Source organism: Macaca thibetana, chromosome 6 (genome assembly GCF_024542745.1).
Source record: "Macaca thibetana thibetana isolate TM-01 chromosome 6, ASM2454274v1, whole genome shotgun sequence".
NCBI lineage: Eukaryota > Metazoa > Chordata > Mammalia > Primates > Cercopithecidae > Macaca > Macaca thibetana.
This window is the reverse complement of record NC_065583.1, coordinates 103,126,064-103,138,544: the sequence shown is the minus strand read 5'-3', so window position 1 is coordinate 103,138,544 and position 12,481 is coordinate 103,126,064. Positions and strand designations below refer to the sequence as shown.

General features: G+C 44.6%; 1 protein-coding gene and 1 long non-coding RNA gene across 4 annotated transcripts in view; one reads left to right on the top strand and one right to left on the bottom strand.

Moving 5' to 3' along the window:
• Positions 1 to 305, bottom strand: part of LOC126957636 (uncharacterized) — a 42,357-nt gene extending 42,052 nt beyond the window's left edge. For both annotated transcript variants that reach the window (XR_007726839.1, XR_007726840.1), the window contains exon 1: positions 137 to 305. This is a non-coding gene — a long non-coding RNA (uncharacterized LOC126957636). The remainder of the gene's footprint in view (positions 1 to 136) is intronic.
• An 8,341-nt stretch (positions 306 to 8,646) lies between these two features.
• SCAMP1 (secretory carrier membrane protein 1) overlaps positions 8,647 to 12,481 on the top strand; it is a 121,422-nt gene continuing 117,587 nt past the window's right edge. Inside the window, exon 1 of one of the 2 annotated variants that reach the window (XM_050795702.1) lies at positions 8,647 to 10,611. In XM_050795702.1, coding sequence (XP_050651659.1) covers positions 10,555 to 10,611 — 57 coding nt within the window. In that variant the 5' untranslated portion in view covers positions 8,647 to 10,554. The remainder of the gene's footprint in view (positions 10,612 to 12,481) is intronic. The other variant, XM_050795704.1, reaches the window with a different exon arrangement.

Here is a 12,481-nt window from a genome sequence, read left to right as displayed (position 1 = left end):
GGCTCGGAGAACATCACAGATCCTGCTGACATGTGATGTCTCCCCCGGACACTCAGCTTTAAATTTCTCTCTCTTGTGCTCTTTCCCTTTATTTCTCAAACCAGCCGAGACACTTAGGAAATGGAAAAGAACTCACGTAACCATCAGGAGTGGGTTCTCCCGATACTTGGTCTTGAACTTCGCACTCTCCAGAACTGTGAGAAATACGTTTATGCTTATGAACTACCCATCTAAGGTATTTTTTAATAGCAGCTGAATGTGCCAAGAGAGTTAGTTTTTGCATTTCATTGACCCATACCATTTGAAATGCTTCCATGGTGTTTCTATGAAATCATCATTTAGAATTCAGAATTTCTGTCCTGGAGTTATTATCATAACTGCACAATTCTGTTTGTATTGATTACCACAATGGTTGCTCTCTTGGCCAGGCATAGTGTCTCATACCTGTAATCCCATGCTTTAAGAGGCCCAGGTGGGAACATTTCTTGAGGCTGAGAGCTCCAGACCAGCCAGGGCAACATAAAAAGACCCTATCTCTACAAAATTATTTTAAAAAGTTAGCCAAGCATGGTGGTGGGTGCCTGTAGTCCTAGCTACTTGGGAGGCGGAGGCAGGAGGATTACTTGAGTCCAGGAGTTTGAGGCCACAGTGAGCTGTGATTTTGCCACTGCACTCTAGGCTGGGCAAGAGACTGAGACCGTGTCTCTAAAAAATAAATAAAATAGTTGCTCTTAATCTTATCTTTAAGCTTATTCTGACCAAAGATTTTAAGTGGCAATCCCTTTTATAGGCAAAGGTGCAATTATTTATTCAGCACCTAATATGAGTAGGATGCTGATATGGTTTGAATTTGTGTCCCTGCCCAAATCTCATGTTGGATTTTAATTCCTAGTGTTGGAGGAGCCCTGGTGGGAGGTAATTGGATCATGGGGGCTGCCTTCCCCCTTTCTGTTCTTTTGATAGTGAGTGAGTTCTAATGAGTCCTGGTTGTTTAAAAGTGTGTAGCATCTCCCCCTTCTCGCTCTGCCTCCTGCTCCAGCCATGTAGGATGTACCTGTTTCCCTTTCACCTTTCACCATGATTGTAAGTTTCCTGAGGCCTCCCCAATCATGGACCAATTAAATCTTTTTTCTTTATAAAGTATCCAGTCTCAGGTAGTTCTTTATAGCAATGTGAGAACAGAGGAATACAGAAGCTATGCCAAAAAAATGAAATTTCTTCCTGCCTTCAGAAGCTCATATAATGGAGATAGAGAGACAGATGCATTCATTCATTCATTCACAAATATTTATGGAGAGCTCACCATAATCACTGGCATGTAGTAATAACTTTATATTCATAGGAGATGGGTCTACTATGAATTCTATAACAAATTGTTTTGTATACTATAGGGACAGGAGAGACAAATTTGGATTATGGATATCTAGTAAGAATTTCTATAGCATGTATCATTTGAAATTGGCCATGAGGCATTGACTGGACTTTGACATGTGGAAATTGAGTGACAGAAGGGCATTCTTGGTAGAGGAGATTATGTGCACGTATACGTAAACTGAGACTAAAAAATATATCTATTTTTGTTATGTCTATTGTGTTCCTGTGATATAGAATACTTTAATACAATGAATCATAAAGGAATGCCACTATGATTCCTTTGTAATTAGTTGGGGTATACTCAGACCACTCATTCTCTTGAACAACATATAATCACATGGGAAAGGGTGGGTTACTGTAGACAGCTGGTTGGACTGGGCTTGGCTTAGGCAGTGAGCTTGGAAGGCAGCCAGCTGGATAATGGGTGGTGGTGTGCATCTACCGCTTGCTAGTGGTCAACCCATTACATCGAAGATAACTGATAAATATACGAAAGCACCTGTGGAGAAAGAAGAGCACCTCTTCTCTTGCTACCTTTTCTCCTGACGTCTCTCCCACAGTGAATGTGAGATGGTGAAAGCGCCTCTATTTTGTGCTCTCTCACATATGTGCTTGTGTGCAAGCTTTTTGCCCCAACGGGTGTGCTCTTTTGTCCTTTCCATGCTTTAGGCTGATAGCAGTATCATCAGGCCTTCAAGGCCCGAGTAAAATCCTTCCTTTTCTCTGAAGCTTCCACAGCCCACTCCAGGCACAACCACCCCACTCCCCTCTGAATGCCTCTACTGTGCCTATTGCCTTTGCTCATCTTAAACGGCTTTTGCACTTTTTAACCTTTTTTTAGTTATTCTTTAACTAATGTCTTAAGTTCTTAATTGTCCCTTAATCATAATAGTTACCATTTATTGAGCATCCTCTAATCTAAGTCTCATAATTCTAGGAGGGGCTATTATTATCCCTATTTGATTGATTGATTCATTCATTCAATAGTTTTGAGCTCCTATTCTTATGTCTTAGCCATTGAGATCTCTGTGATCAAAACTGACAAAAATTCTTATCCTCAAGGAGCTTATATTCTATTGGGAGCAGAGTATGTCAAGTGGTGCAAGGCATTTTAGAGCAAAATACAGCAGTGAAGGAGGAAGTGCTAGAGAGTAGAGGGCTAATATTTTTTAAAGGGAGGTTAGGAAGGGCCTTACTGAGAAAGTAACAGTTGAGCAAAGACTTGTAGGAGATGAGAGAATGTGTGAGCCACTCAGTCAGAGGCGGGAACTGCACCCAGGCAGAGGAAACAGAAGGAAAAAAGCTCTGTGGTGGGGGCATGCCTGGGGGACATGTGAAATGTTTCAGGCCCCCTGGCCTCCTCACCAAGATAATGTGAAGGAGAGGAATAGGAAATAAAGTTAGAGCGGCAATAGGGGCCGGAATCCATAGGGACTTGCAAGGCCCAATCTTTTACCCTGATACAGCTGGGAAATTATTAGAGGGCTTTGAGTGGATGAGGGCCATGCTCTCATTTACTTTTTTCTGTTTTTTTTGTTTTTTGTTTTTTTTTTTTGGGACGGAGTTTTGCTCTTGTTGCCCAGGCTGGAGTGGAACGGCACGATCTCGGCTCACCGTAACCTCTGCCTCCTGGGTTCAAGTGATTCTCCAGCCTCAGCCCCCCAAGGTGCCACCACACCTGGCTAATTTTGTATTTTTAGTAGAGATGGGGTTTCTCCATGTTGGTCAGGCTGGTCTCGAACTCCCGACCTCTGGTGATCATCTGCCCACCTAGGCATCCCAAAGTGCTGGGATTACAGGCGTGAGCCACCACGCCCGGCCTCACTAACATTTTAAAATAATCAGTTTTGTAATCTCAAAAAAAAAAAAAATCAGTTTGGCACTGCGTGGAGAATAAATTGTAGGAGGAAAGGGTGGAGGCAGGGAGGCTAGTTAAGAGACTATGGCAGTGATCCAGGTGAGAGAGGTTGATGGCTTGAATTAGTGTGGTAATGAAGGAGGTGAGAGGAATGTGAGGATTAGGGAGGATAAGCAATTTGCCTGAAGAGTTGCGCAACCCAGAACGCAGCACATCAGAAATCTGAACCCAGGCTGGCCTTCCTGCAAAGGCCCTGGTGCTTCTTTGTGCTTGTGTGATTTCGCCAACTTGGTTAGAAGATAGAGAAAGGACTGAATGCAGCGTTGCTACTTGCTCGACCCTGAGAGTGAATGTCTCCTTAAAATTGGTGCCCTAGAAGACTCTGTGGCCTCACCCTCATCCTGGTTCCAGGACTAAGCCTCTATATTTCAGGTTTCTTCTAGTGTCAAGGTCAGAACCCTACCCCAGAGATGTTCCATAGCAGTTTGTGAATTGATTGGGAGGCGGCAGTGGAGTTGCTGTTGGGCCCCAAGTGCATATGCTGTGATAATGTGGGAGAACTGAGGGAGTCCTGTGGAGACAGGCAGACTGCCTTGATCCCTCGAGGAAAGCCACAGTACTTGACTTTGTGCTGTTCGCATAGCCCGACAGTCTTTAACTCCAAAATACCCTTAGTTCAGTCTGGTTCATTCGACAAATAAACAAAGTTATAACTGTTTTACCAGCCACTGTGATAAGGACTGGGAATAATGAAAGCCAACAATCATAATAAAATAAAACATAATCTGTCCTTGAGGAATTCTCAGTTTAGAGCCATGACCACAATACATAAATTTTAAGTTGACACGCACTTGCAACTGAAACAAAGGTTTTGTGCAGCTTCTGTTTATTGTGTGCCACATACTTGGATATTTTCTGTTCTCTTTTAAAATGTGCTGGTCATAGCCTTCTAAATTGAGTTTATGACCCACTAGTGGGTTGCACTATAAGACCTAAAATTTGAAAAAAAAAAAAAAAAAAAAAAAGGAGAAGAGGAAGCAGATACATAAATAAATGCATGTAGAGAGCCAGTGGGGGAAAGGTACAGCTGAAAGCATACCTTTTTTGCTCTTGTTGCCCAGGCTGGAGTGCAATGGCACAATCTCGGCTCACCATAACCTCTGCCTCCCAGGTTCAAGTGATTCTCCTGCCTCAGCCTCCCAAGTAGCTAGGATTACAGGCAGGCGCCACCACACCTGGCTAATGTGAGGCTAATGAGGCCATGTGAGGAAGGACCGTGAGTGATACGATACTGAATTTAGTGTTTCTCCTATAGCTGACAAGGAGATCATGAAAGTTTTTAGGCAAAGGAGTACTTAATAAAGGCGTTGAAGAAGATAGCATTTGCAGTGAGGGAAGAGTCATTCAAATAGTATTTTAGTAATGGAAGCAAAGATGTTAAGCCTCAAATGGAAGCTATGGCATTTATTCACTCATGCACTAATTATGTGCCAACACCATGTCAGATGCTGGAGTGACAATGTTGAAAAACATAGAAACCCTGCCTTCAAGGTACTATGGCCAATTGCAAGATATATGATGATGACATCAATTATAGGACAGAGTAACACACATTCTGAGAGTATTGCAGAATTTGGTGAAGAGGAAGAGTGGAAAAATCTGCTTTTTCCCTTTATTAATAGTAAACTTTGACTCCAAAACCAAATACAGTTGGTTTGTATATTCCTTTTTAAAAAGAATACTGTCTCTATGCTATTTACATAGTTAAAAGTTGGGCATAACTGAGGGTCTTCACTCAGGACAAGTCAAATGACATTCACTTTCTTTTCATCAACACCCTTTGCATTTTTCACTTGGTTCTGCTGCTTGGAAGTCTCTTGGCACACCAGGAAACTGAGTGTGTGTCCCTTTTCTTTCTTCTACTTTCCACACGCCAGGTGGACAGGTGGTTCCTGACTTGCAATGGTTTGATATATGATTTTTCAACTCTACAATGGGTTTATTGGGGTATTAAATGCATTTTCACCTTATGATGGGGATTATCAGGGTATAGCTCCATTGTAAATCAAGAAGCATCTGTATTAGATTTTGTCTGCTGTAACAAATTACTACCAATTTAGCATCTTAATACAAAAATTTGGTTTTTTTCTTTTTCTAACAAAATAATCTGTACAACTAAGAAATTTATTTTTTTTTACAACTCTGTAGGTCATAAGTTCAGCATGAATTTCACCAGTCTAAAATCAAAGTGTCAGCAAGGCTAGGTTCCTTTCTGGAGGCTCAAGGGAAAAATCTATTTTCTTGTACATTGATCATTGGCAGAATTTTGTTCCTTGAGTCTGTAAGACTGAAATCTCCATTTCCTTGTTGGCGGTCAGCTGAGGGTTCTTTCCAGCTTCTAGAAGCCACTCACACGCCCTAGTTCATGAACCCCTTCCTCAATCTTCAAAGTCAGCAACTCTTCTGCCTTCCTCTTCCACTTTTAAGGACTCGTGATTACACTGGGCCTACTTGAATAATCCAGGATAATCCCCTCCTCTCAAGGTTCTTAACCTTAATTACACCTGCAAAGTCTCTTTTGCCATGTAAGATAACATATTTACAGATTCTAGGGATTATAGCATGGACATCTTTGGGGGAGGGGGGCATTATTTGGCCTACCACACAATGCCTGCATCTCCTCTGTTATCTCCTGAAAATGTAGCCAGTGGCAGAATAGGGAGCCAGATAGGCTGGTGCTGGGGCATTGAGGGTATCAGCTGACACAGCAGCGAATCTAGAGACTAGACCCACTGCAAGAGATGAGGGATTTCAGTTCTAACCCATCAGCAAACTCAGAATCCAGTGAACCTTTTGAGGCAAGAAATGTAAACATCTAACTTGGCATTTTCCTAGCATTCCCCAGCTATAAGCTAGGCAGTTTAGAAAACAAGGAATTCAGACTCTAGACCCTGCTTAATAGGTTCACCAATGAAATGTGTCAGACTGAGTAGAAGCAGCATGATGATGGTGTGAGGCACACTCTGAGGGAAAAAGAAATAGGGTTAGGGAGGAGTGAGCCACTGTCCCAGATTAATAGAATGTTAGAACTGTCCAAAGGATCTGAGATATCATTTAGCCATGTTCTAGGCCTTGTAGGAAGTTTTCTGGAGCAGGCCTTACCCTTGTATCTGGTTTACTGCTTTATCCACAACATCACTGTTTTAGTTGCTCAAGAAATACTTGAATGATGTACTAGAGTAGAAACTCTGGTTAGAAAGGTGAGTTGACATGATCAAGATCAAACCGTTGGTTTGCAGGAGAGGGGGCATAGACTGGTTTTGTTCTACTAAATTTAGGAGGTAGCTTCCGTAAAATGAACTCCTGCACCAAATGAGGCTTCTTGTGTACTTTCTGTCTACCTTGCACATAGCATTTCTTCCTTCTACATGAAATTATTCATATGGAATAATTCATTTAATAACCTATTCATTTAATGTCTAAAACATGAGTCAAGAGACCTGAGTTCTGTTCCACATTTCCCCATTCACTTCCTTGGTGTCTGAGACAAATTACTTAACCTGTCCAAACAGTTTCTTCAATCACGAGACAGGCTGAGGTTCCTTCTCAGCTCTCACATTCTATAATTCTAAATTTCATGGAGGCTAATAAATTAATAAGCTCCCTGCTATGGTTTGGGTATGGCTTTGGACCTGCAAAGTGTCATGTTGAAATATGAGTCCCAGTGCTGGAGCTGGGGCCTGATGGGAGGTGTTTGGGCCATATGAGTGAATTCCTCACAAATGGCTTGGTGCTATTCTCCTGAGAGTGAATTATCACCCTTGAGAACAGGTTGTTGAAAAAAGCCTAGCATCATCTTCTCCCTTTCTCTCCCCTGATGCCCCATCTTGCACTCTAGCCATGTGATCTCTGCACGAAGGCTCCCCTTTGCCTTCTGCCATGAGTGGAAGCAGCGTAAGGCCCTCATCTGAAGCTGATAGCCTGCAGAACCATGAATCAAATAAACCTCTTTTCTTCATACATTATCCAGCCTCCCGTATTCCTTTATAGCAACACAAACAGATTAAGACCCTTACCCATGGACCATATGTCTGCATGTCCTCATATTAGTGTTCCCAAAGTGTGGTCATCTAAAGTGTGGTTCCCTAAGTGTGGTGACTACCATCTAAATCATCTGAGGTCGGCCATGCATGGTGGCTCATGCCTGTAATCCCAGCACTTTGGGAGGCAGAGGCGGCCTGGATCATTTGAGGTCGGGAGTTCAAGACCAGCCTGGCCAACATAGTGAAACCCTGTCTCTACTAAAAATACAAAAATTAGCCGGGTGTGGTAGTGCATGCCTGTAATCCCAACTATTCGGGAGGCTGAGGCAGGAGAATTGCTTAAACCAGGGAGGTGGAGGTTGTAGTGAGCCAAGATTGTGCCACAGCACTCCAGCCTGGGTGACAGAGTAAGACTTGGTCTAAAAAAAAAAAAAATCACCTGAGATCCTTTACATATGCTGATTTTTGCAGTTGTTAAGAATAATGAATTAGATGTATGGTTTCCATTAGGCCATGCTTCCCTTTTCACTCTATGGGCATGCTACACATAAAAAGTGGTAATATTTTTATGCGTATGTGGTATACTAGGGGAAGAAACCTTAAGATTGTTTGTCTGCCAATGCACATCTTGCTGAGAAACTCTGCCATAAGTATTGAGAAAAACAGCTGCAGAAAAATATGCATATCTCACTTTTTCAAGACAATGCCAAAGCTCAGTATTAGAGTGCATGCATATCTGTGTGGATATGTATTATGTTTTTATACAATTACATGTTATTTTATGTAAGTATAGATATACACTATTATAAGAATATTTAAAGAAATGTACTAGGTTGTTAATGTAGGGGAAGAGAAGAGGGAATACAAGGAATAAAAAAATTTTTAAGTGAAAAATTCAATATGTATGTCATGACTCCATTTATACATTTATGTAAAATAATGTATAGAGATGTAAAAAATAAAAAATGCAGATCCAGAGCCCCTATCTCAGATCCTTTCAAGCGGAATCTTAGGAGGTATGGTGAGGTAGATGTCTGCATCTTCAACAGGTATTCCAAATTATTCTATAACAGTAAAGTCTGCAAACCTTTGCGTTAGGTGCAAATATCATTAGCTGTAAACACAACATAGTTGGAAATTTCCATTCTGCAATGCAGGCTCAGTTGATCCTCATTGTCTTGGAACATAGTAGATGCATAAAAAATAGTGCTGATTATTTTGAGTCATTTGGAGGACAGGTGGAGGGAGTGAGGGCAAAAGTGGTGAGAGGAACAGATGAGCTGGGCAAGGACATCCTTGCTTGGGAGAAAAGTGGCAAAGCGTGTAAGAACATACTGAGCCTCCTTGCCACTTTTGACATTCAACCAATATTTCTTAGGCACTACGTATATATGCAGGACACTTTTCTGTATCTTGTTTATGTTAATTCTTAAATAATCCTTTACAGACTCAGAGAGGTGAAAAGAATAGCACAGGTAGTATCAGAATTGGGATTAAAACCTGACACATACACTGAGCAGCAAGTTAAAACCGGGCACTGGGCAGCTGAGGATGCGATGGTGAGTACAATAGACTGCTTGCACTTTTTGATATCTAGAATCTTACAACTCTGCTGTGATCCTCCTTGTCTGCTGTCATTTACTAGTTGACATCTTCGTTGACTACCTAGAAGCAGCTGCTTCGACATCTATTCCAACCTAGATCCCGTCAAAGGGAGATTACAACAAATGTGCTTTTTGTCTGTCATCTCTAGCTAGTGTTTCACAGTGGGGGAAGTATCATTTCCTAGGTGACTTTGCATAGAGCAAGCTCCCCAAAGGCCAAGGAATACTCAATCTAGATTCTTCCAACCCTCTGGTACCCACCAAGTCAAAAGAATTCTGGCTTCCTGTAGCTTCATCTAAGTGCTTTTCTGTTAGGGCAGAAGGAAAAGTGAGGAAAGCGATGCTCTTTCAATAAGTTTGGTGGTGGGGCGGGGTGGGGGGAAGGAATGGTACTGATTTTTTTTTTTGAGACGGAGTCTCGCTCTGTCTTCCAGGCTGGAATGCAGTGGCCCGATCTCGGCTCACTACAACCTCCGCCTCCCGGGTTCAAGCGATTCTCCTGCCTCAGCCTCCTGAGTAGCTGGGACTACGGGCGTCCGCCACCACCCCCGGATAATTTTTGTATTTTTAGTAGAGACGGGGTTTCATCATATTGGCCAGGCTGGTCTCGAACTCCTGACCTTGTGATCCGCCCGCCTCGGCCTCCCAAAGTGCTGGGATTACAGGCGTCAGCCACCGCGCCCGGCCAGTACAAATGAATTTCTTAACACATCTTTTGATCATCTCGTCCTTGGTGTTGGAAAAGACTAGGGAAAATCCAAAAGTGTCTATTTGGTGCCCAAATGCTAGAGTTAATACTCGAGGGCCTTGATCTCTGGCCTCTTACCATCCCTCTCCCATTATTTCTGAAGAAGTAGCCATTTTGCAGATTCCGGAGGATGGCAGCCAGGGCCGGCCCTTCGGACTGAATCTCATCTCATTCTCCAGGCTCCTTGGATCAAGCTGGGACCGGCAGCGCCAAGGCTGCTCTCCGTGATTTAGCAGCAACTTAGAGTCAGAGAGACCGGAAGATGGGAGGCCGGGATTCTCAGGTGGGGTCACGAGTGCTCAAAAACCCGTAGCACCGGCCGCGTCCCCGCCCCGGGGAGGTGATCTGCGGCTGGCGGTGCAGTGGCCTCTCCAGTGCCCGCGTCCGATGGTCTAACGGCACTGCTCCCGGGGTGCGCGACCCGCGACTCGGGCTGCCTCCCCCAACCTGGCAAGTGTGCGTCCTTCCCACAAAATGCCACCACTTCCCTAAGTCACGCTGGGCCCCGGGGAGCTGATTTGAAATTGGTCTTCAGAAGACCGAGCAGGGCCGGACGCAGCCGGCCTCCGGCTGAGAGCGGAGGGGAAGCGTCCCATACTCTCCGAGAATCCCGCGGGCTAGTGGCGTGTGGGACGCTTTTCATCCGCTCTCAGTTCCCGGTTCCTACGCCCCAACTCCCTACTCGGTCGCAGCCAAAGCCCGGAGCGTGCGATCCGGACCTGGAGGAACCGGACGGCGAACGCGAGCGGCGCCGCGGCCGGGAGCCCGCCGCACCGGGCATGCTCAGTGGCGCGGCCGGCTGGGTGGCCCGCGAGCTGCACCCGGATCTGCTCGGCGGCGGCGACGTGAGCGCGCAGGGGGGCGGCGGCCTCGCCTAGTCTCTCTCTCAGCGCCTGGGTCGGGTGGGTGACGCCGAGAGCCAGAGAGATGTCGGATTTCGACAGTAACCCGTTTGCCGACCCGGATCTCAACAATCCCTTCAAGGTGAGCTTCGGCCCCAGCATCTCCTGCCGCCGCGACGCGTCGTTGTTTGTGAAAACGGACGAGTTCCGTCTCGCCCACTGCGCCTGCCCCTCGGCTCCCCTTGGCAGCCCAGAGAGGGGCGCGGGGCCGCAGTACCCCATTTGGCCCGCGGCTCCGCGTCACTCGTTTGGGTTTTGGGCTTTGGAGGTGGAACCTCCTCAGCTCGTGCCCGGCCGCCCTTCCACACGTCCCCGACTGGTGAGGGTCGTGCCTGCAGCCGGGACTGGGCCCGCGCGCCTGGAGGGGTCCTGGTCCGCCTCTCAGGAGCGGGGAGAGTGAGAGCCAAGGGCAGGTGGAGTCGCCCCTTGCCAGGCAAGTGTCGCTGGCAGGGCCGGGAGGCGGCGGAGGGGGGCCCGCCCTGGGGTGGGGTTGTCATGGGGACCCGAGGTGGCGGCGGCGGAGAGCTGCGTGGGGTGATGGCAGAGGTGTGGAGGAGGAGAGAGGTGAGGGCACCGAGTATACTGCAATTAAAAAAAAAAAAAAAAGGTTGTGTTTTCATTTTTTAAACTTGTGTTGCACCCAAATACCACCAGTGGCGCTGCCATCCCCCCTCTCCTCGTTAGGCTGAGGTTGAGGATATTGATACCAAAGCAGAAGTTAAAAATAAATAAACATATCTGGAAAACAATAGTGCACGTGGACGACCTCTTCCCTACCCAGCTGCTTCTAGCAAGGTAAACGATGGGATATTTTCCAAGCACCTAGTGCGTCACCGGTTCTCTGGGCCATATGAGGATACCATTTCCCACTTGAGCTGCTTTTCTTCTTGGAGTCGACCTTATCAACCCCAGCTTCGGAAGGGCTTGGCACAGAATCCTGCAAAGGAAGGCGGCTGAGATGTTCGTCGCCTGCGTTTAAATGAATGCAACATCTAAATAACTCTCTTTGAAAGTATCCTGGATTTCCTAATGAGTGTAACTGTTAGCACGTGTAATTTGTTTCCAACTGTTGGTTGAAGTTGTTTCTCAATCCCCCCCCCCCCGGCCGTGTGCAATAGTAACTTTAATTTGCAATCACACAGAATAAAACTAACTCTTAATTTGTGGTCACACAGGTGTCACTTCTGGCTTGTTGAGTTTACATCTTTTTACTCCTGATTTTATCTTTCATTAAGAATCCTGGAAGAGGAAAAATATTTCTGCTCTGATTATTAAATGCCTGATAATTCCAAGGAGGATTATTTTAATGAAATGATCCTGATTATTATTGACAACTCCACTCACTTTGTAGCAGTGTAGAATTAGACTCAGTCACTGTTTCATTGTCCCTAATGCCACTTAAGAAAATTCAGTACAACTGTCCTGTACCTTTCAGTGACATGGTTGCATTTTAAGACTTTTTTTTTTCCCCTGGCAGTTTTGTTTCAATTAGTATTGGACTTGCTTCCATGTTGTGGAAAATCGGGTTATTCTTAAATGGTAGACTTTTTAAAGAGACCGTTCATAAATTGTTAAATGGGTGTTATTTTAAAATATTTTGAAGATAAAACATCAAGAACCTTTTAGCCTTTCTTAATTCAGATAATTCATTGACACTGTTTATTCAGCATCTGACGATTTGGCAGTGTATTTTCTACTTGGTCATTCCATTTCATGGTTCATTTCATATTAACTGGCTTTCTTGTTAGGGCAAGACATTGTCTTCATCTTAGCCCAGACTGTCCTTTTGTGACATCTATTATTGCCATGACACTTTTCCTCTTGTGACATTCATAAAGTTGCTGTAGTAATTCTAAACCTAGGAGTTGTTTTAAATATTCATTGTGGCATAACATTATAAATCTTTATAAGTGGATGGACTCAGGACAATGATTATTCAAGTTTGAAAAATG